At 59.1% G+C, this 23,435-nt stretch overlaps 2 protein-coding genes across 2 annotated transcripts in view; both read right to left on the bottom strand.

Annotated features, from left to right (window-relative positions):
* Positions 1-708: 708 nt before the first annotated feature.
* On the bottom strand, positions 709-4,351 carry MYG1 (MYG1 exonuclease). Its single transcript, XM_032204811.1, has 7 exons — positions 4,178-4,351; positions 3,190-3,302; positions 2,949-3,108; positions 2,632-2,781; positions 2,416-2,538; positions 1,223-1,404; positions 709-1,125 (listed from the first exon to the last, which is right to left on the bottom strand). Exons 1-7 carry the CDS (start codon positions 4,349-4,351, stop codon positions 939-941), a joined length of 1,089 nt encoding a protein of 362 aa, XP_032060702.1. The 3' UTR covers positions 709-938.
* Positions 4,352-6,394: 2,043 nt separating this feature from the next.
* VDR (vitamin D receptor) overlaps positions 6,395-23,435 on the bottom strand; it is a 33,789-nt gene continuing 16,748 nt past the window's right edge. Inside the window, exons 4-11 of the mRNA XM_032204830.1 lie at positions 22,242-22,392; positions 16,672-16,802; positions 9,427-9,611; positions 9,080-9,203; positions 8,524-8,695; positions 7,914-8,065; positions 6,741-6,857; positions 6,395-6,654 (exon numbers count right to left, since the gene is read on the bottom strand). Of these exons, the coding sequence (XP_032060721.1) occupies positions 6,395-6,654; positions 6,741-6,857; positions 7,914-8,065; positions 8,524-8,695; positions 9,080-9,203; positions 9,427-9,611; positions 16,672-16,802; positions 22,242-22,392 (1,292 nt within the window). The remainder of the gene's footprint in view (positions 6,655-6,740; positions 6,858-7,913; positions 8,066-8,523; positions 8,696-9,079; positions 9,204-9,426; positions 9,612-16,671; positions 16,803-22,241; positions 22,393-23,435) is intronic.

A 23,435-nucleotide genomic window follows, 5' to 3' on the forward strand; every position in this document is an offset into this window, starting at 1 on the left:
GCCAGCTCCCAGCCAGGGGTAAAAAAAAAACGGGGTACGAACCCGCTCCGGCTGCTGGGACAGCTCTGGGGGGGGATTTCACCCCTCGGGGGGGGGCTCCCCAATTTTCAGCTGCCTCCTCCTGCTCGTGGCGCGTCAGAGGACGGTGCTGAGCGTCTCCTCTTCCTCTTCATCCTCCTCTTCCTCGGGGTTTGGCCGCTGGCAGGGCAGCGCCCGCAGGTACTGGAGGTGCAGCCGGGTCTCGGCGCGGCTCCTGCGCACGTAGCGGCCCAGGCAGGCGAGGAGGGCACCGAGCCACCCCCCCACGGCCACCAACACCCCCGCGTCCGGGGCCCGCGGCCGCCGGCTCCCCGTGGCCGTCTCGTTGTGGCCGTCGGAGGGGGGCAACCCCCGGGGCCCCCCCATGGGGCAGCGGGGGCAACAGGGCAGCCCCAGGGCCAGCAGGAGCAGCCAGGCCGCCCGCATCGTCCCCGAGCCGTGCTGGGAGCGAGGGGGGGGGGGGCTCCGTGTCCCCCCCCCCCAGGACAGCTGGCTGCTGACGCCCGGGCTCCTCTCCCAGCTCCAGATGGGACAGGGGGGACACGGGGGGGGGTTTGATGCCCTCGACCAACTTCTCTGCCCCGATTCCCGGCCCCGCTGCACCCCCCCTGCTCCCTGGGGTGCCCACGGACGACCCCCAGCTGCCAGGGTGGGAACCGTGCTGGGACCGTACTGGTTTTTACTGGTGTCAGGGCTGGGAAGCTGCAGGTACATCGCAGGAACAGGGGCAAGCTTCTGAGCACATTGGATCCTAAACCCCTCTCAGTCAGTTCTCTGCGCTGGCACCAGTCCCACGCCGTAACTGGGACCAGTAAAACCCCAGTGCCCCTGCCTCAGTGTCCGGCTGCGACCGCTCTGTCCCGGGGGGGATTTTTGGGGGTGCCCCCAGTCCGGGGACCTCATTTGCTTTGCTCTCCAGCCTCGTGCCTCAGCGCCAGCGTCCTGCGGGCCATCTGCAGGGCCCCGTCCCGCGTGCGGTTGCCGCCGATGAAGCCGCTGGCGTGGACGAAGACGCAGCCGGGGATGGCGGCGAGCTGCGACAGCTCCTCCTCACGGAACCCCCGCCACGGCTCCGGGAGGGGAAGGCTGCAAAAAAAACCACAAAAAAACATGAAAAAAAGGGGAATAAGAAGGTGAAATCCCATCCCAGCTTGGTGGGGGGTGTTTAGGGCGCGGGGCTCACCGGCTCTGGAAGGTGTTTGGCCCCACCGGGACGCTCTGCACCCGCCACTGCCCGCTGCGGTCGGGGAACAGCACCAGCTGCAGGGGGGTGGGCAGCTCCAGCTCCTTCTCCAGGCTGAAAAGGTGCTCCTTCCACGGGCAGCCCCCCTGCGGGAGCTCCAGCACCGCCCCGCTGGCATCCACCTGCGGGGGGGACACGGTGTGACAGTGCCCTGGCATCAGGGGGGGTGCCCACGCGGCCACGGTGCTGCTGCGGGTTCAGATTCTCTGCCTAAAAGCTAGAGGGAAGAGCCCCCCCCTGCCCCCCGATGGGTCCCGGTGCTGTTGTGGGGGGGTAAAAGCATAGAGGGGGGGAGTGGGGGGCACGGGAAGGGGTGTGGTTGGGGATAGGGGGGTGTATGGGGTGGGTGAGAGCAGGTTTTGGGGTGCAGGGGGTGATGTGGGTGGAAATGGGGTGCAGGGGGCGCAGGGATAGGGGGTGCAGGGACACAGGGTGCAGGGATATGGGGTGCACGGGGTGCAAGGATGTGAGGCGCAGGGATATGGGGTGCAGGGATAGGGGGCACGGGACACAGGGATATGGGGTGCAGGGACTTGGGATGCAGAGGGCAGAGGTATATGGGGCACAGGGGACACAGGGATATGGGGTACAAGGATATGGGGCACAGGGACAGGAGGTGCAGGGATGTGGGGTGCAGGGGGTGCAGGTACATGGGGCACAAGGGACACAGGGATATGGGGTGCAGGAGGCACAGGGGTATGGGGTGCAGGGATTTGGGGTGCAGGGGGTGCAAGGATGTGGGGCACAGGGATATGGGGTGCAGGGACGTGGGGTGCAGGGATAGGGGGCACAGGGATATGGGGTGCAGGGATAGGGGGCACAGGGATATGGGGTGCAGGGACATGGGGTGCAGGGATAGGGGGCACAGGGATATGGGGTGCAGGGATAGGGGGCACAGGGATATGGGGTGCAGGGACATGGGGTGCAGGGATAGGGGGCACAGGGATATGGGGTGCAGGGATAGGGGGCACAGGGATATGGGGTGCAGGGATTTGGGCTGCAGGGCCATGCCCCCCGGCTACGGGGCTGCGTGGGGAGGCTCACAGCGAGAGCAGGTGGCCCCTCACAGCCCTGGGGCTCAGCCCCACTGTTCTGTCCCCCCCCCCAAACCCCAAAACCAGCCCCGGGATCACCTCAAAGCGCCGCCGGATGGCCTCCTCCACGAGCGCCCGCGCGGGCAGCCAGGCCCGGTGGTAATAATCCAGCCTGTCCAGGAACTCACCCCCCACCAGCTCCAGCGCCCGCTTGAACCCTTCCTGGGGACGCAGAGATTTGGGGGTCAACCCCGAGGAATTCATCCCCGTGGCCCCCACCCCACCCCCTCGTGTCCCCCCCCTCCCCGTCCCCACCTCGGTGTCCTGCTCGGGGTCGTTCCAGCGGGGGTTGAGGCGGCCCACGCGGGCGCTGAGGTGGGTGGTGAGGGCGTAGCGGGGCTCCCCGTCCGTCTGCGCCACGCCGTTGTCCACAGCGTCGATCTCCTCCACGAAGTTCTCGTAGAGCTGGGGCCAAAAAAAAAAACACAAAAAACAAAAAAATAAGGGGAGAGGGCACGGGGAGGGGGGTCAGCCCCGTCTGGAGCGAGCAGCGGGCGCTGGGAGGAAGCGACCCTAATGTTTATGGGGTCACCCCATGAAAAGCTGGTGGGGGGGAGCTCCCCATCCCGTACTTTATCGTAGAGTGCTGTCACCACGGGGCCGTCCTCTGGTTGCCCCAGGAGGTTGGCGAGGATTTGGGCACCGAAATGGTGGTAAACCAGCCCAGCGCTGCTCAGCTTCGTGGTCCAGGGCTTGCTGGGCTGGAGGCTGTGCATGGATAGGGCGAAAGACCTGCCAGGGAAACAGGGTCAGCCCCAAAGAGCCCCCCCAGCCCCTAAGCGGGGAGCCTGGGGTTGCAGGGGGGGGTCTCACCTCTGGTGGTGGTCGTAGCGGTGCCGCTCGGGGTCGTATTCGCCCCCCACGTCCACCACCACGTCGCACTCGGCCAGGCGCTCGGGGTCGCGGGTGCGCACCACCTCCGCGTCCTGTGGGGGCACGGGGTGAGGTTGGGGGGAGGCTCAGGGGGGAATTTTGGGGGGGTGGGGACCTCAGGGTGGCCGCCAGGTGAGATTGGAGACCCCGACTGCAGCCCCCGGGTGGATCTGGGGACCCTAAGGGAGGAGTGGGGACCCCAGGGTGGTCCCAAAGATGTGGAGGGGGGACCCCAGGGTGGGACCAAGGACACTGAATGGGGAATGGGGACCCCAAGAGGGCTGCCAGGTGAGATTGGAGACCCTGAATGTAGACCATGGTGAGCCCAGAGACCCCAAGGGAACACTGGGGACCCCAGGGTGGCCCCCTGGGGGGACCAGGAACACTGAGGTGGAATTGGGGGGACCCCAGGGTGGCCCCAAGGAAGCCAGGTGGGGACAAAAGACCCCAAGGCTTGCCCCGAGGTAGAACCAAGGACACCAAGGGGCAACAGGGGACCCCAAGGAAGCCCCCAGGACACCAAGAAGGGGGCTGAGGGACCCCAGGGTGGTCCCAAAGACACCGAGGGGGGGACAGGGGACCTCAGGGTGGCCCCCGGGGTGGTCCCAAGGACACTGAGAGGGGGCAGGGGACCTCAGGGCGGCCTTCCAGTGGGACCAAAGGCACTGAGGGGACATCGGGAGCCCCGGGGTGGCCCCAAGGACCCCGAGGGGACCCCGGGGAGGCCCCCAGGACACCAAGGGGGGGGCTGGAGGACTCCAGGGCGGCTCCACAGACCCCGAGGGTGGCCCCCAGGTGTCCCCACGACCCCTGAGGGGCCCCTAGGGAGACCCCAGCGCGGCCCCAACAGGGACCGGGGCCCAAACGGCGACACCGGGGCCCTAACGGCGGCCTCGGCTCCCTCGGGGGGGGCCGGGCCGGGCCGTACCCGGTATCGGGGCAGCAGGCGCAGCAGGCAGCACGCCAGCACCTCGTCGCAGTGGAAGGTGCCGTCGTGGGTGCCGATGCGGGGCGCGGGGCCGGGGCGAGGCCGCTTGGGCCCGGCCCCGCTCCCGGTACCGGCGGCGGCCATGACGGGGAGGGCCCGCGCGGCGCGGCGCATCACTGCGCATGCGCAGCGCTTCGCCGCTTTGACTGCGCACGCGTGACGCTGCCTCGCTGACTGCGCACGCGCCCTCGCCCCGCCCGCGTGAGCACCACCCACGCCCTCCCACGCCCCGCCCACTCCCTTTTGAACCGCGCATGCGCCGGCCTCGCCCCGCGGGCACGCCCCCGCCCCCGGCAACGCCCTGCTGTTCTGCGCATGCGCCGAGCCGCGCCCCAAGTGCCCCCGCCCTGCCGCCCTGCGCATGCGTCAAATGGGGGGGGGGGAAATCGCGGCGCCTGCTACTGCGCGTGCGCGGAGCTGCGGGGGGGGCGGGGGATGGAGGGGGGACATGAGGGGGACATGGGGGGGATGGGGGGGATATGGGGGGACATTGGAGGACGCATGGGGACATGGGAGGGTCATGGGGGGGGACATTGGGATGTGGGGGGGCATTGGGGGACACAAGGGGGCATGGGGGGACACATATGGGGACGTGGAGGGATATGGGGGGGACATAGGGACATGGGGGGGACATGGGGACATTGAGGGGACACCAGAGTATATTGGGGGAACATTGGGGGACACGGGGGGGGGCATGGGTATGACATGGAGGGACACCAGGGGACATGGGGGGGCACAGGACACACATGGGGAGAACGGACATGGGGGGGACGTGAGCATGGGGGCCATGGACATGGGGAGAATGAACATGGGGACACGGAGGGACATGGGGAACATGGGGGGGACACGGGGGACATGGGGGGGACATGGGGGACACTGACACTGGGACATGGGGAGAATGGACATGGGGGGACACCAGGGGACACGGACACTGGGACATGGGGACACGAGGAGCATGGGGCACAGGGACATGGGCACAGGGACAAGGGGAGAACAGTCATGGGGACATGGGGGGGACAAGGGGGGGACATGGGGACAGGGACACGGACACGGCTGGATGGAGCATGGGGGACATGGGAGGAGAGCTATGGGGACACGGGGACATGGAAGGACATGGGGACAGACAGACAGACAGTCCCCAAAAACCAGCCCGGGCGCCGTTCCCAAGCGATATTTATTTGCACAGAGCAGCACGTGGCAGCGGTGGCTGCAGCGACCGACCCGGTGTCGTGTCCGTGTCCCCCCCCCCTATAAAGTGCACGGCCACCCCGGTGTCACCACTGTCCCCGGAGCCAGGACCCGGTGTCCCGTGGAGGGGGGTGGCCGTGGGGGGAGGGTTTTGGGGCCTCCGGGGTCCCCAAGCTGCCCTCCCCGAAGGCCACCTCTGGAGGGGGGGGGACAGCAGGACACGGGGCACCCCCGGCAGCCTCAGAAGTCCCGGTATGGGTGCACAGGAAACCTCAGCGTGCCCCCCCCGAGCCCCCACCTCCATCGTTAAGGCGATGCCTCGTTAGCCCACGGGTGGTCGCAGACCCCAGCCCCACAATGAGGGCTTGGGGGGGGGGCTGCAGGAGGTGCCCCCCACCAGCTCCGCTCCCCCCAGCAGGCAGTAGTGTTAGGAACGCAGCTCGGCTGCTCCCAGATGCTTTTTTTTTTCTCGTTTTTTCTCCCCGTTTTGCCTTGGAGGAGTGCTTTTAGCATGACCACGGCGTTTCCCCGCGGGGATTTGGGGTGTGCCGCCCCGTTGGCATCGTCCTTCGGGAAGGGGGGCGAGCGCGGGGGTCCCTGGGGTCCCGGAGGGGAGCAGGAGCCGGCACCAGCAGCTCCCCGGCGCCACGGATGTGCAAAACCCCCCGGCTTCTGCCAAAAAGCCCCGAGTTCTCAGGTCAGAAAGAACCGATTCGAGGCAGCCTAGCCTCAAAAACATCCAGAAAGGGATAAATCAGCTCCGGCGGGTGAGAAAACCGCTGGCGGAGGTTTTGGGGACAAAACGTGCAGGTTTTGGTCCGTGCCCGCTCTGCAGCCGTGGACGAGCCAAAGCAGGAGCTGCAGTAGTGTGAAACCAACCCCTCCGTGTCCGAGCTGGCACCCGGGCTCCCCGGGGGGAGGCCGAGCTGAATTCGGGGGACGCCCCCCGGCTCAGGTCGGCGGCGGGAGTCAGGAGATCTCGTTGCCGAAAACCTCGAGCACCAGGGGGGTGAGCTGCATGCTGTGCTCGGGCTGGAAGGAGAGGCAGCGGTACTGCTTGGAGTGCTCCTCGTTGAGGCTGCGCAGGTCGGCCAGCTTCTGGATCATCTTGGCGTAGAGCAGGCGGCTGCCGGGAGGAGGGTGGCGGCAGCGGATGTAGGTCTGCAGGGTGTCCGAGAGGCGATCCTGGATGGCCTCCACCAGCGAGGTGTCCTGCACGCCGGGGCGGTCTGGGGGAGGTGAAAATGGTGAGGAAGGGACGGGGGGTGGTGGGTTTTTGGGGGGTTATCTGGTGGGATGGGGAGCTGGAGCCTACCCGGGGACAGGATGCAGATGGCCATGAGCAGCACGTGCTCTTCCTCGTGAAGGTTCAGCTTCTTCAGGCCCACCTGGAATTTCACCAGCGGCTCCAGCAGGTCCATGCTGTGGCCGGCTGGGGAGAGAGGAGCCGTCAGCACGGAGCCCCGGGACCACAGCCCGGCTCCCCTGGGGCTGGGGGGCGAGCGGGGGGCTCGGCAGCTCCTCCTTCAGCACAGCAAAGGGAGCAGGGGGGTGGAAGGGGACTTCTGAGACAGCTTCAAACATGGCTGTTTATTTTACTTTATTTTACTTTACTTTATTTTACTTAGTAAATAAATTATTTATTATTAAAAAATAATAATTAATTAATTAATTATTTACTTAGTAAATAAAATTTACTTTACTTTATCTTACTTTACTTTATTTTACTTTATTTTATTTTACTCAGTAATAAATGATTTATTATTAAATAAATAAATAAATAAATATTTTTTTTACTTAGTAAATAAATTTTACTTTATTTTACTTTATTTTACTTTACTTAGTAAATAAATTATTTATTATTAAATAGATAAATAAATAGTTTATTTACTTAGTAAATAAATTTTACTTTACTTTACTTTATTTTACTTTATTTTACTTAGTAAATAAATTATTTATTATTAAATAAATAAATAAATAAATAATTTATTTACTTAGTAAATAAATTTTACTTTATTTTACTTTATTTTACTTTATTTTATTTTATTTTACTTTACTTTACTTTACTTTATTTTCTTCCTGATGACACTTTTCTCCTTAGCAGGACATCAGGGAGCAGGTTATTTTGCGAGCCACAAGGCCGATCAGCCCACAGGCGTGTTGCCCCCTTATCAGCCCCGGATGCCCCCCGTCCTGCAGGAACATCACAAACCCCCCCAGGCGCCCCGAGCACCCCGCCAGCAGCTCTCACTCCTGCCCTCGGTGGCCCCGTGCCTGCTCCCAGCGCTCTGCCTGGCTTCCTCAGGACCTTGCTTTGGGCTCTCTGCCCTTGCACCTAGGATCCCGGCATCCTTGGGTTACCCTAAATCTCTTCCAAGCGCAGGCAGAGATTTAAAATCCACAATATCTGCAAATCTTATCCCCCCTGCTGGCCCCCAGGGGACGTCTCCTGGCCTGCAGCAAGCAGAAGGCCCGGCAGTGCCCTCACCTTGGGTGACATCGCTGACTTTGTACTTGAAGTCAGTGCTGCCGCAGGTCCACGACATGTCCTCGAGGGTGAAGGACTGGTTCGAGCGCAGCATGATCACCTCGATGGCGCTGGATTTCAGCAGGGCGATCTGGTCCTCTGCGGTCAGATCCCTGCAGGGCAGCGAGAGGGCGAGCTGAGAGCTGGCCACCACCAGCGGCACGCACCGGGTCCCGGCGGTGACCCCATCTCTTCCCCATCACCCCAAATTTCTGGGTGATTCTGCAGCTGTATTTAATGAGGGGCTGCACCCAGCGCCCCGGGCACCAGCCTGACTCTCACTGGGCTGGAGTTAAAGGGGATCTGAGGTGCCCCCCAAACCAGGAGGGGCACTGCTCACACAGCCCTGAGCATCCTTCTCAGGAGCTGAAGCGTTTTGCTCACATGGCTGAGAGCTGAGGATAGAAAAGGATCAGCCCTGGGAAGGAGGAGAGAGAGAAAACACGAAGATAGGAACAGAGCTGGGAAGGGGACAGAGCCCTGGAGGTGAGACAGAGGAAAAACGAGTGGGATGGAGTCCCTGAGGGCAGAAAACCACCAGAGACACCGGGTCTGGGAACAAAATCCTCACCTGAATCCCGGGATCATTTTGGCAAAGCCGATCACCTTCTGGATGCTGTAGCTGACCAGGTCGGCCAAGTGGGGCAGCATGGAGAGGTGGGAGAACTCGATGTTCATGGAGGAGCTCTCGTCGTTCTCTTCGGACAGGACCAGGTTGGAGAACATCGGGGGCTCCACGGACTCTGGGGGGGGGTCAGAGGACGGAGGTGTCACGGGGACATGGGGACAGGGAGCGGTGCCAGCCCGAAGCAGGAGCGGTGTCCGTCCTGCCAGGGGCTCCCTGTGCTGGGCGTGAGGAATGGGGCTGGGAGGGCACACACAGCCCAGCTCCCCTTACCCCAGAGGGATGAGATGCTCAGAGGGCCATGCTGCAGCCGAGCACTTAATGCCTTCAGCTCACAAAAAGCCCTCTAAACACCCCCGGGAGGCTCTTTGAATTAAATACATTTCCCAGGAGAAATAAAAGAAGCGTTTTACCCTTGGCCAGACTTCAAAATACCCATTCCCCTTCCACCCCCAGTAGCACACGCGCACCCCGAGCCCCCACGGGGAGGTGAGAGCGGTACCGGGGAACGTGCTGAAGGCATCGGAGCTGAAGGCGTCGGTGGAGTCCTCGGAGGAGAAGTCCTGGGTGAGCATGGAGGACGACCGCGCCGCCACCCTGCTGCTGGACCTGCTTCTCACTGGGGGCTGCAAGAGAGAGAGAGTGGGACGTGAGGAACGGGGCTCGCCTGCAGCATCAGGACTTTTGCACCGGGATTTTTAATGGCCAAGGAGAGATCATGGGATGAAACCGGTCGGGTGCAGTTGGTGGGAACCACTTGGGGTTGCTGGAACCATTTGGGGTTGCTGGAACCGCTTGGGGTTGCTGGTGCCATGCACAGGAATTGGGGCTGGCGCTCCCCTCACCTACCCGAAACTTGGTGAAGTCGGAGTACGTGGGGTCATAGGTCTTGTGGTGGGCCTCCAGGAGGATGTCGATGACTTTCTGCTGCTCCTCCGAGAGCTTGGGCTTCAGGCTCTCCTTCAGCGCCTCCTCCTCCTTGCGCTTCAGGATCATCTCGCGCTTCCTCTGGACCTCCTCGTCCGTCAGGATGACTGCAGGGCCGGGAGGAAAGGGGAGAGTTACAAACAGGCGCTGGGAAAACGAGAAGGAAGCAGCCCAGGACCCCTGCGGCCAGCAGCATCCCTGCCACGTCGCCGATCCCTCTGCTGAACCCGCGCCACCCCGTCCTGCTCCGTGCCCTCGCCTGCCGGGTCACGGCTCCCCGCTACGAGACCGGCGCCGTTTCCAGCCCGCTCGGGTGCTTTTAGGCGAGGACAGGGTGCAGCGAGGTCGTGCTTGCTCGAGTGCAACCCTCCTGTTTGCTCTGGGCTCTCGGCTGGAAGAAATCTTGCTCCTGCAAGAGGCGGGCCAGAGGGTTCAGCCAGCTCCGGCGCCGCTTTGGGCTGCTGACAACAGAGGGAGCCCGATGCGGCGGCACCGCGCGGCATCCAGCGGGCCACCACACTGCGGCAGGCAGTCTGGGTGTCCAGCAGCACTTCTGCAATACCTCGGGTATTTTTAAGCTAAAGGGATGTATAAATATACCCGTATATTGCTTATATTACGGGGGGGCAGAGTTCATCAGCAGCCAAGGGAACTGAAGGCGCTACGCCAAGCTTCTCCCGTTTATTTAGGGATGAGAGCACCCCCACAGGAAATTTGGGCTCCGAAGTGACCTTTCCAAGGAGCTTAAAGACCTGAATGCCCCCCAGAGGGTCAGGGAGACACCAGAGAGCCACAATCAGCCGTGGGGGTCGCAACCACTCGTCCTCACACCGAGTCCCACCGGGGACTTCATGCTCCCAACCCGCAGATCCTAAAAATAGCAGTGCCCCTTGGTGGAGACGCTATTAACCCTACAACCGGTCATTAGCAAAAAAAAACACAAGCACCTTATCTGATGACGGGAGGCTTTCTGCCCTCTGCGGAGACGTGGCGTGGGGCGAGCTGGGGTGGAATTTGCAAGGAGGGGTCGGGGCTGGAGGCTGCAAGGAGCCATTTGCAGTTCCCGGCCCCTTCCTTCGGCCGCGTTTAGCCGACAGCGTTTTTCCAATACATTTTCGAACTCGCCCAACCTCCGAGGGGATGTAAAGATCTGGGAGGCTCGGGCCAAGAGGTCGCTCCCGTGACCGGCGCGGTGCGGTCAGGGCTGCAGGGAGCCAAACTGGGAGCTCGCCACCTCCCGTCCCTGCTGGAATTGGGGAAAAATCGGATCCATCCGGGTGCTGCGTGCAACGAGGGAAAATCCTTGGCAGAGGAAGGGGAGGGCAGGGAACAGCTCCTTGTGGGGCTGGGGGTGAGGACAGAGCTGAAATTGGGTCCTGTGCGGGTCTCCCATGCTCACCCCAGCACCCAAAACGGAGGAGGAGGAATTGGGAGGGGAGGATGAGGATGGGGCAGTGGAACCTGGCTGCCTGGCCCGTTGGAGCAGGAGCCCACGCCGCCTCCTTCGGGAGCAATTACAGGTTAACTGGGGCTTCGGTGCGACCCTGCTGCAATCAGCCCTATTTAAAGGCTCGGCGTAGGAAAGCTTTGCTTTTAAAGGGCTGGCAGAACGGATTTGTTTCTAGTGCCTGCCAGGAGAAACGCTGAGGCAGCAGCAATTCTCGCTCTGGTGGGAGCTTCTGAAAAGCAAGAGCATCTCCCAGAGCATCGCCTCCACAGGGGAACAAACACCGGCGAGGTTCGTGCCCCCTGGTCCTGTCCCCTAAGGCAGACGGATTTCCCTGTACAGGGTCTGCACCAATTCCTGCCTGTCCCAGGGTTTTGGCTTGGCCGACCACGCTGGGGGCTCTGAACCCACTGCAAATCCACCAGCGATGCCGACGGAGAGGGGCCGTGGCCAAAGCTGGCAGCAGGTCCCCGTTTGGGTGTTTAATGCTCTGATAGGACTTGCCAGAGCCCACGGGAGACTAAAACCCAAAGGAAGCCCTGCAGGCAAGTTGAAAAATCAGATAAAGCGGGGCTGCGAGTCCCTTCCAGCCGCGCACCGACACGGCGCTGCTGGTGCAAGCTGCGACAGAGCCCAGCACCGGGGGATTGGGAAACGGCCCGGCACGGCTGGGGAAATCGTTCCAGGTGCCGGCGGGGAGCAGCAAACCCCGAGCACAGCTTGCTCTGGGGAGGGAGAAGCGTTACAGCGGCGCACGGGTGAGGATGTCAGCACGGTTCCTGGGAAAAAAGGATTAGCATCTCATTTGTGTGCTCAGGAGGATGGATGCGGCCCCGCATGCCCCTGCCTGCCTGCTCCTTCCCCTCGAGATCGCCCCAGCTCCGCTCCTTTCCCCAAAGCCGAGCTGAAAGCATCCAGCCCCAGGCTCCTGGCACGGGCAGAGCGCTTGTGGGCTGCCCTGACCCCAGGCCCACGCGGAGGCTGAGATAAAATCTGCCCATCGCTGCTGGACAGATGCGGGAGCTCTCTGCAGACACCACAAGGACAGCAGGGGAAGCCACAGCCGACCCCAGGGGTTGTGCTGGGCTTACCGAGCGCCGGGGGATGCCAAAAGGAGGGACTCGGCCCGTCGGGTGAGGAAAGGGGCAGCTGAACAGCAGCCAAAAATGAAATTTGGCAAACTTCAGGCACGAAGCGCGCTGGCTGGATGTCGTTCAAGCATTTCAAGCCCCACGACTTGTCCCTCGCCCTGTGACAGCCTGCCTGGCACGGCTCTCATAGCAGGGTGAAATTCGGGATCTCAGCGGGACAAGAAGAAGCAGAAATGCCCCTTGCAGCTGCAGTGAGCTGCAGCTAGACGAGGGCTGAGCAGCAGAAGCAGCAGCGCTTCTGTGTTTAACACCACAAGGATGAGATGCACACACTGAGGGCAGAAATCCTCCCTGAGCAGCTCCTCAGGGTGCTGAGACCCTGCTCAGCTGCCACGGGTGCCCAGGATCGCTCTGAGTTCACCTTTGCAGCTGCAGGAGCAAAGCCAAATTCATCCCCGCTGCCTCTCCCAAACCGGTGCCCTCCCCATGTCCCCCAAATCCCAGCTCCCACTGCTGAGCCCTGAGCACCTTCATCCGCGGGACACGGGGTGGTTTGAGATAACACCCTCTGGGTGTTATCAGCCAGCGGGGACGGGACAGGACGAGGGGTGACACGGCCAAAACTGTGCGATGGGAGCACAAACTGCAGCGGGGGGGGGTTGGCCGGGCAGCACACGTCTATGGCACGTAGAACTGGAGGGGAGGAAGGCTTGGAGCAGGAAACAAAGCAATAAGCAAGCAGCGGGGCTTTAAATCACGGGTCTCAGAGCCAAACGGAGCAGCCCCAGTGGCTGCAGGGCTCCCGGCTGCCCCCCACGGCTCACCAAAGCGATGCTCGCACAGATTTCGGAGAGGGCTCCCCAGCTGCTCAGCCCCCGCTGCCTTTCCAGCCTGCCCTAATTACGGGGGACACCGGCTGCTTCCAGCGGGCACTTCGAGCCCCCGGGGAGCAGATGCCCCCCAGCCAGCCCCCAAAGCCCAGAGGCCGCCGGGTGCCGTTTTCCCAGCCGGCTGCTGCTCCTCCTTCCCTCTCGTGCTCCCTCTTTGCCTCTCGGCCAGCCTCTGGCGTCAGCACGGGGCCCGGCGTTGCACAAGGGCTGTCGGGGTGGGGAGTAAGGGAATAAGAAAAATTCCACCTTTGGGGCCCTGGGGACGCTGCTCGGTTTTGAGTCCCGCCGTCTGTTCGGGGAAGCAGAGGAGGGCTGCAGGCACCAGCTCCCTCCTGGCGCCCCCACGGCCCTCGCCCGTGGTCCCACGGAGTCGGGAAATTCCCTTTTCTCCTTCCAGCTTCTCCTCCTCTCTCCCCGGCTCCCAGAGGATGACATTTTATTCTCCTCCCTTTAGGGGATTTTCAGCGCTGAGATCACGAATTGGGCCTGGTGGTGAGAAAGCTGAGCATCACCTGCTCGTGACTGCAACCGCAAGCCTTCTCCTTGGGAAAGGGGAAAGTGGAGGAGCAGCCCCGTGGGGCGCAGACCCCAGGGAAACCAGACCTTGCTGTGACATCGGGGACGGGGATCACCGATGTCTGAGGACCTGCAGACAGACAAACGGCCCCAGGACGCAGAGTGCAGCTGGGAGCCTTCCAAGGAGACTCCCTGATCCAAGCTGATGGGCACCGAGACAAGCACAAAAAATTCCCCGGCAGTAACACAGCAGGGAGAGGACAAGCACAGCGCCACGAGGCTGCTGCAGCAACACGTTATTTATCTCCCTGCTTTGCAGCAACACCTTTAGACCGTGCAGGCACGAGGCAGCCAAGGGGAAGCCTGTCCCCTGTCCCCGCGTGCACACGCTGTAAATATCAGAGAGCTGATAAAAGCCAGGGGAAAACAGGGCAGAGACACCAAGAGAGGTGAATCGCCTGTGGGTTAGGGGTGGCTGCGACACCCAGGTCCCTGGAGGGATGGATGTCCCTTCCTGAGTGCCAGGCAGCTGGCAAAAGGCAATTTTTGGGGGCAAAAGGGATAACTTAAGCATTTTCTCGCCATCCAGGCAATAGGACCCTTGGTGCTGCTTTATCCTAGGAGGAATCAGTGGCTAGCAGGCAGGGCAGGCAGCGGTAACCCCGGGGTGGAAACCTGTCCTCATTTACCCCATCCAAAGAGAAGCAGCTCCTGAGCACGTCTCCCACCACCGTGGCTTCTCGCCTGGGCTGCGAGGGGGGCTTTGCCTCCGCTGATCCCCAGCCGCTGTCAGCTTGCCCTGTGCTTTACCCCACGCAGATAAGATGGGTGGAAAACCACAAATATTTGCTAACGCTGGCTGCAGAGAGCTCGGGGTTGAACCGCAGGCGTTGCAGCGGGGCCGGGGATCGTCCCGACGGCTGCTGCTGCCCCCAGCCCGGCCCTGACCCTCGCTGCTCCCATGCGCTCGCCGGGCTCAGAGCATTCCTGCTGCCCTCCAGCCTCCACCTCGTCCCCTCCCCGGGGAGTTTTTTGCCTGATTCCCTTCGCCTCATCGCCCTTCTCCAGCCCGTCACCGCAGCATCGAGCCCGCTGGCGACGTCCCTGCAAACGTGGCTGAGGACGACGTCAAAAACCAGCCTGGCTTTTAGGTCCGAGCACCCCAGGACCCGGGAAGGAGATGGGGCTGCCTGCACCAGACCTCAAATTAACGCAAGCACAAGGCTTGTCAACATCTGCCCTCTTCCTCCTCCTCCTCTTTACCCCCATCTCGCTCTTATTTCTGCTTCGGACCCATCGGCAGCGGAGCAAATCCAGCCCGTCCTTGCCCGTGGCTGTCCTCATCGCCACCAATGACAGCCGGGGGAAGACACCAGCTCCCGTCCAGAGTTTAAAGATCCCTGATGCGACCTATAAATAACAGCAGCACACCTTGTCCCCACTCATTTCACCAGCAGCAAAGTCCGCAGGAAGGTTATTTTTAGGCTCCTTGGTCAGGTTTCATTAATTCAGTAACAATTTGCTAAGGGGGTCGCTTACAAGTTAACTCCTGCCCAGAGCAGGCGGGTCCTGGGCCCCGGCTGGGGCGCGCTGCCGCCGCTGAATTTTCCAGCCCTTCCCAGGTAATTAGCTGGTCCAAGTCAACACGTTTCCCTCGTTAGCAACGGCTGCACCAAATGAGCCGCAGCAACCGGAGCCGAGAGCTTCCAGCAGGCAGCTTTGTGCACTGGGGCATGGCAGCGCTCTCCTTTCCAACAACGCGGCGCCTTCTCTCCGCGCGTCGTGATTACGAGATAACATCGGTACAAGAAGCACCATCAGAGGAGCCGGGTCTCTGACCACCCTGGGAACATCCCAGGAGGCCTCCGAGATGGTTTTTGGTGCAGAAGGTGCCTGATGGTGCTGCCCCAACCACGAAAAGCTGCAGCAATAGGTGCCAAAGCAGCAAAACGCCAAGATCGCGCTTTGCGCAGAGCGTTTTTTAGGTTGCTTGGTCGGCTACGGAGACAGGGGCTGGCTCTTTGCTCCTGTCCAAACGTTAATCTGAGCATTGTTTCTGTGGCACAAAACACAGGATGTGGTCTGAGCTACCGTGGGCTCACCCACTCCTGTACTCGCACACGAGAAGGGTTCCCGTGGTGCGCTACCTGCTCTTCACCTCTCCACCTCTCCCCAGGGCATTGCTACCAGTTAAAAGGAGACCCAGGGACCTTCTACTCCTGGGGATTTGCTTGATATTTGTGACACCTGGAAATTTGGGCATTTTTTTCCTGCAAACACCTGCAAGTTTTGCTTTGCTGGAGGAGCCAGACCTGCGTTTCGGCGGCGCGCCGTGACGTCAGGCGCTGTTTGCTCTCTGCTTGTCGCGTAAGGACACCAGCAGCACTCCAATTTTCCAAGCTGGTTCCAAATCTTCAGGTCCATCAATCACGGGACACAATGTCCTGTTTGCAGAGTCTCCTAGCAGAGGGCTGTTATTTTGGTCTGAACGCTACGCGAACGCCTGCCTTCTCCTGAAGACTTAAGACGCGGAAAGCGCGTAGGAGGAAGCATGTCAAACAGCTTTTATTTTTAAAAGCTGCTTATCTAAAAATATCGTTGAAGAAAATAAATATTTGGACAACATTAGTCTGTTTGGATTGGGTTAAAAACTACTTTGCCTCCCTCTGCTATTTGCTCAAGTCTCCGCCGTGCACGTGGCCAGGTGGCCGGGCTCACGTTGCAAGAACAAAGGCCCCAAAAAAAGGGCCCAAAAGGTTTTGCAGAGCAAAAAGTCAGCTGATTCCACGCTGAATCGCCACCAAATGGCAAAGCAGTGATATGGGGAAGCCCGTTTGGTTCTCCCTGCCTGCCAGGACAGGGTGAAGAGCTCGTGCTGTGCCAGGCCGATGGCTTTGCAAGGGCAAGGCTGCGAGTTAATCAGCGACAACTCCGGATGCGCTCCCCAAGGGGCTGCCCTCAAGCAGCCCACAGAGACAGCCTGGCTCTGGCACGGGCAGCTCCCCACACGGCTAACAGCCACAGGAACGGCCTCAATCATTAAATGAGCTCCTCTCAATCATTACCCACCACGTCCCCTGCCCTTTGCATCCTCGCCTTACGGAGCTTTTACAGCTTTACGCTCGCGCGCTTTCCTTCTGTGCCGTGCGTTGATTGAGAAGGAAAAGGACGTCGGAGAGCAAGGCAGGGCCCTTCCCCACGGGACGCCCGGCTGCATACTCACACTCCTTCATCATGCCGATGTCCACGCAGCGCTTCAGCCGGCAGGCCTGGCAGTGCCGCCGGTTGTCCTTGGTGATTTTGCAGTCGCCGTTGAACGGACACGTGAACATCGCCTTCCTCTTCATGCTTCGCCTGGAGAGGAGCAGAGAAAACACCCCGGGTCACCCAACTCAGTTTTCAGTGCACAAAAAGGCTGCTCTGGACATTGGGGGAGATGCATCACAAACCCATATCCCCCAAATAGCTGGAGAAAAAACCCCAAAGAAAGGGCTCTGACCTGACGCTGTGCAGCTCAGCTGGTCTCCAGCAAGGACCAAGCTCGGAAGGCTGCAGCTGGTCTCATACATCAATGGTTTGATCCCTGAGGTCCAGTTGTTGCTGCACAGCATGGGAAGGATTCCTTCTTAAAAGGACACAGCCCAGGGGTTCGACCACCACTTGACAGCTTTCTGGTCTCAAACTTACTTTGAAGCTGGAAAGAAGGAGGTGGAAGGATTGCAGGGAACCCCCCACCCGAGCCACCAGCAACGAAAGGAAAGCAGAGGGCAGGCCAGCACGTACCAAAGCGGTGTCATTAAACATTTACCAGCCTTTAAAGCCCGGCTTTGCTAGAATAACTGGCTGGAGTGCATGTTTGCGTGTGCACGAGAAAAAATCTCACTGCAGGATACAAGAGAAACAACACTTAACATAATAACCTCTTCTCCACCAAAACCACACCGTGCCACGTTAATCCGCTGCTACAATCAGGCCTGTAAATCTTCCAAGTACAAAGGGTCAAAGCCACAGCTCCCAGCGAAAAAAAACTCGCCTTCCTGCGCAGCCATCCAGCGCGACATCCACTAATGACACATTGCAGGCATAGCTGAGCTCCTCCATTCAGGGTGGTTTTGGGGATGCCACATCTGGGCTTTGGAGAAAGTTACTCAACGACCTCCCATCGGTGAGCAAAGCTGATCTTGGGCTGCAAGCATCTCCACGCACGCTGCTCACGTTAAGTGAAGGTGGAGGGAACCAAGCCCGGGGCACCTCCAGGCTGGAAAGTCGAAACGAGGATGCTCAGAGGGGCAAATGCAACAGAAAAGCTCTTGGAAGAGCGCAGAGCTGAGATGTAGCTTGGGTACAACATCAAGAAGCCAAACCCAGCCACCTCTGAGCTGGTGCTGCATTTCAGAGCCTGGAGGAAACATCCTCTGTGAGGAGGAGCTGTGATAAAATCCCCTTTTGGTATCAAACAGGGGGTGCAGGACCCTGAGCTCCCCGTGCAAATGACCCCAGGGGAAGGCAGAGAGGCAAGGGCAGACAGAGCTTCAGCCCAGGACCAGCGCCAAGGCTGCACGTATAGGGTATAAATATATGTTCCTGGGCTGTTCCAGCGTGCAATTAGAGGCTGCTTTAAAAAGAGAGATGTAAACAAGGAGGTTTTGCTCTCCCTTCACCTAACGGATGAATAAATGCATTTAGGAAAACGAACACAGGCGAGGCTGATGGCAGAGCCTCCACAACCTGCCTCACGCAGCGGTGCTCGGCTTGAAATTTGTGTTTCCCCCAGCAGCCAGCTCTCAGTTTTAATCATGTTTCTCTGGGTTTTCCCCTTCCACCAAGGCCAGCGGCGCCTTTGCTTTCCCAGGAACAAGGACAAACGCTTCCCAACCCAGGGGCAAAGCAGGATTTGGAACACAGCACGCTGGAGTCTCCCAGTTTCAGTGAACAACTCGGATATTTTGAGTATCTAGAGCAGCACCTTCTCCCCTACAGCCCAGGGCAAGGCTGCGGAGGGCACAAACAAGAGAAAGACGAGGCCCTGGGGCAGGGAAAGATGTCCTGCGTGCAAACCAACATTATGGTTTTGGTATGAAAATTGCAGCTTATCCAAACCCAGGGCGGCTGGGCACAATAGAGGGTTTCTGAGCAGCCGCTTCTCTGCCCTAGGGGTCGGCGGCTCGCGGCTCCGAAGCACCCGGCCTTGCATCAGCGGCGTGGAGCACACAGTGTCCTGCTCCGGTGTATTTTTGTAAAGCCCCAGAACCGGCCATTTCAAGGCTCATTTAGATCCACGTCCCAGGCAGGCTGCCGAAGGTTAAAAATAACGAGATCCCTCCCTGCGCAAACGCAGCCTGCGGGCGGGAGCAAACACAGCCAGCGGCGAGGGAGCTGGGCTCTGCCCAGCAAGGAGCTCCGAGGTCTGTAAGCATCTGTGGGGAAAGGGACAGCACTTCCACGGGTGTCCTCCAACACAACCACTCGCTGCCTGTGAACGAGGAGCATCAAGCACTGCAAGGCACAGGGGGACACCCATCGCTCGCAGGACGCCCACCCTGCAGGGACACGGAGCCCTTCTGCTTCTGCTGCACCCAAGGGGACTGATCGTCAAAGGGAGCCTCTGAATTTTTGTTGGCAAGATGAGATTTTGACGCACGCAGCTCTCCCTACTCATAACCAAACCCTGCAGCCACCTTCTGGTCACCGTGTCCTTCTCACCAGCCCCAGGAGCTGGCCGGGGACCACACTGGGGGTCTTTTTGGCACCAAGACTGCAGCAGAAGCACCGTTCCTTGAGAAGCAGGGCATGGCCAAACTGCTTGGGATCTGATAATTCCCTATTCCTTCCTTGTGCTCTTTCACAGCCCCCTATGAAGCCCACCACCAACAGCCATGCCAAGGCATGGAGCAGAGCGGTGGCTCTAGGGCACTAATCGTATTTTCTCTCCCAAATTCCACCTGCTCCATCCTCCGCTCCTGGGAGCTGGTCAGACAACTGCCCCTTGCCCCCAAAAATGTCTTTAGAGAGCCCCTGGCACATTCTTGCTAGGGAAATAGATCAGGAGCAGCCCTTTGAAGCAAGCCAAGGAGCAAGATCAGTGCTTGGTTTCTTCTGCTTGCTTTCCACCCCCTCCCTAGGCAGCCTGGGCATCACCTTGGGCTGGTGCACGCCTCCTGCTGGGTGCTCAGCCCCCTTCCCCAGGGTCTGGGATCACTCCTGGCCTCTGCATTACCTGGATCTTCGCATCCCTTCCTCCCCACATACTTAAAAAATCACAGACAGGGCTCTCAGGCTGCCTCCTCCCCTCCAGCAACAGCCACGTGGCTGCAGGAAGCCAACACAAGGGGACGGAGTGTTTTAAGCTAAACAGTTCGTGGCCCCGGGGAAGCACAAAAGGAGAGATGGATTTATTTTAAAATGCAAAAAAAATAAATAAATAAAAAAAAAAGAAAGCCAGCAAAACAGCTTCATGTAGAGCAGCACAAAGAACAATTGGGGAGGATTATAGGAGTGGGAGATGCAGTGATGCAGACAGGATGGGTGGGGAGCTGGTCGGTTTTGAAACACCCGGAGCCTTTCCAAGCAGCTCTGCTATTAACACCCGGGGTCAGGGCGCTGGGGGAGCCCGGGACTACTGAAGAAACCCGAGGAACCGCGGATGCTTCAGCCAAGTCCCAGCAGAACAAATCAGCGGGGTTTGGCCGCATTGTGAGAGCCCCTGAGCAAACAGCAGAGCTCAATAAAAGGCCACCGTTGCCGTTGGCATCATTAATAAACAGTGGACTTTGAAGCAAGCGGCCAAAGGTTGGCTCCTGCCTGTTTGTGCTGCGGGTTACGTGCACGTCGGAGCACCCAGAGGTGCCCGTAAATTCCTAACGCCTTTTATAGGGCCATTAAACCCGGGACCCTCCTGGGTGATTTCACGCTGGATTAATGCTGGGAAATCATAGACGGCTACGGCCCCGAGGCAGATGAGAGCGACCCAGAGGTCCTTCACCCTCAGCTTTGCTGCTGCAGCTCGATATTCCCAGCCGCTCGCCCTCTTTTAGCTCCTTCCAGTGCAAGGCTGACCCCCGGGGAACAGCCACCAGGAACTGGCACCTGCGCAGCCATTCTCCAAAAACCTGCTCAGGGAAAACAAGCAGATTTCTATTTTTTTTTAATGCATGTAAGCACAAGCTGGTATAAAGCACAAGGTGCTTGCAAAGGGATCCTTAGCTTTTCCTGGGGGTGTTGTAGGGGTCCAGGCTCCCCCGCTGCAGTGTTCTCAGGCAGAGAGCACTCGGATCTCATGGCAGCAGCAAGCATTAATTAACTCCACGGTTGAAAATGGCTTGTAAACAAGCTCGTTTCAGCAAGAGGGAACACACCAAGACCTAGCGCGGGGACAGCGTGTCTGGGAAGCTTGATTAAAAAACATGGAACGAGCCTCAAATTGAAAATAAAGGCCTTATATGGGGCATGAAGGGCTAGCTGAAGATGAGAGCTTCTCACCTCATTAAAACGTCTGCTCAGAAATACTGTCACAATCACACGTCGTACATGGCTACACCAGTGAGATAATAGAGAAAGGGGAAATGCAGCAGCACTGGAGCCCTGTCAAGGGTTTGTCAAGCAGCACCAGTCATTGCAGGGGTCGAGAGCCACTTCAGCGGCCTCCGCAGGCACAGGGGGGACGGGGAAGGTTGGGGACCCCAAACCAGAGCACGGAGGAGGGCACCTGAGAGGAGAGCTCCTCATTTAGCAGCAGCGATTGAGGAAAATGTTGTTGCTCAGGTTGGCCAGGGTTCAGGCAGGCTGCAAGCCTGTGGTATGTGAAAACCCCCATCTAGCCCCGAAATTCCTGCACGAGGAGGAGTCACGATTTTGCTGTGAAAGCCCGGGCTCTGCTTGATGTAAGAGCCCTGCTCGGCGTGCAAAGCCTCCAGCTCTGCTCTTTGCAATCCCCCAGCCACCTGCTGCTGCCATCTCATTACAGTGCAAAATACTTGAGCAAGGCTTTTCCCAGCCAGTCCCACGCCAGTCATTATCTTACTTGGTCTCACCAGCACTTAGTCATTCTCTCACTTGGTGCAAGCGACCTGAACTCCCACGTGAATGGCTCAGCACCCTCGGTGCAGACACACGGGCCGCTAACAAACATTCACAAACCTGCGGCCCCCACAGCCCTGAGATGTTTTTGCTCTGGGACAAGCCAGGGACTGCTCAAGACTCCCACCTGGCAGTGGAAAACAGCCTCGGAGGAGCTGCACGTCCAGCCTACAGCTGCTTTGGGCTCCAGGAGCAGGGACGGAAAGGCTGCTCGAGCTGGGGAGGGAGCTCGGTGCCACCTCCAGCAGCGAGCAGGTTTCCCTGTGCATCCCCCACTACAGAAGCGTGCAGAGCTTCTGAGCAGACAGGCTGCTTTAAAGACAAGCTTGTGCCCAGCAAACGAGCTTAGTTCTCAAAAAACTGCTCATTTCAGGTGTGTTTTTCCCAACCCATAGTGTCCTAGGGGCTTTTATGCTCCTGCTACGCAGCGCATCAGCACACGGAGATCTGCAAGGCTCCCAGCGAGATGGTCATGGGGAAAATTATTCTGCGGAAGTGGATTGCCACGCCAAGCCACAAAAAGGGAAGTGCTTTGGGGCCTCTCTTGTTGAGATCTGCAGGCGTATCAGCTGGTTGCAGTGCGGGCACGGGGCTGGCAGAGCTGCCCGCAGCCCAGGTAGTGAGCCGCAGCCAGGCAGCACCCCAGGAGCAGGTCACCTTCTCCTCAAAGCTCGAGGACGGCAGGGTAAGACTCCTTCTCCCCAGAGATTCGCTCACCTGAAGAAGCCCTTGCAGCCTTCGCAGGTCATGGCGTTGAAGTGGAAGCCCGTGGCCCTGTCCCCACAGACGCCACAGATTCGGGGCACGTTCCTGTCGAACTCGCCGGCTGGGTCGGGAAGCGACGTGCTGGCAGCCACGGTCTCCATGTCTGGGGGAGCAAAGGAAGGCAGGTATTTATTTGCAGCTGTCAACAGCGTCACAAAAAGCTAATTAGGTGCAAGCAAAGGAAGCCTCCTTGCATTCAACGTGATCTGATGAGAAAAGCTTCCAATCCCCCCTGCCCATGCTCCCAGCCTTGAACACACCGCAGATTGTGCTCGCATTTACCTGCTGTTCTTAGATGGGAAGGGTCCTACAGCCCACCCCAAACCCTGATCTATTTTCCCCCTTACACTCCTTTAGTGTTTGTTTTCATGAAAAAGCCTTGAAAGGACCCAAATTCACCCAAACCAGAGCTGCAAAACCACAGGGAAAGAGGTCACACCGCCTGCCAGCTAGAGTAGAATTTCCCTTGTGCACAGACAGGAAGCGACACCAGCACACTCATGCCAGCTCCCGTAAGTGCAAAAAATCCCAAACGCAAGTCAACTGAACGTTGTTTAAAAAAAAAATCCTCAGCAGGGACGTAAACAAGGGAGGAAGGAAACAGTGCTCCTAGTGCAGAGCATGTGCAGCGTAGCTGAAATAAATATTAAAAGGGAGCTTTCAGTAGGCTTTCCCTGGCTTCTGATATCCACCGGTACAAGTCTATCTGCTGTTACAAAGATAAAATATCTAAAAACCAACAAGAAAATAAAGGTTAGGAGCTTCCACGGGGCCAGGTCTTGGTAAAGACCCCACAGCCTGTGTCTCCAGGTGGCACCACCCCACAGCTCAGCTCCTGTGCCCCCGTGTCCCCACACACAGGACATGTTATCCCATTTGTGCATCTCAGGATGAGAGATTTTTAAGTTGATTCAAGAGCTTCAAGAGAGCTTTTTTCCTGTTTTTTTTTTTTCTTTTCTTTTTTTTTTTTTTTTTGTTTTTTTTTGTTTTATTTATGTATATTCTCAAGAGGTTGCTGCAGATAGCTGCTGTCTAGGTCTAGTCTGCTCTCAGCTGATGCATTGTCCTCCACAAAACATCGTCAGTCACCGGGTGACTGCAGACAATGAGTCTGGAACAAAAGCGAGTTCAGAAAAAAACAAACAG

This window comes from Aythya fuligula, chromosome 29 (assembly GCF_009819795.1).
Source record: "Aythya fuligula isolate bAytFul2 chromosome 29, bAytFul2.pri, whole genome shotgun sequence".
In the NCBI taxonomy this organism is placed as follows: domain Eukaryota; kingdom Metazoa; phylum Chordata; class Aves; order Anseriformes; family Anatidae; genus Aythya; species Aythya fuligula.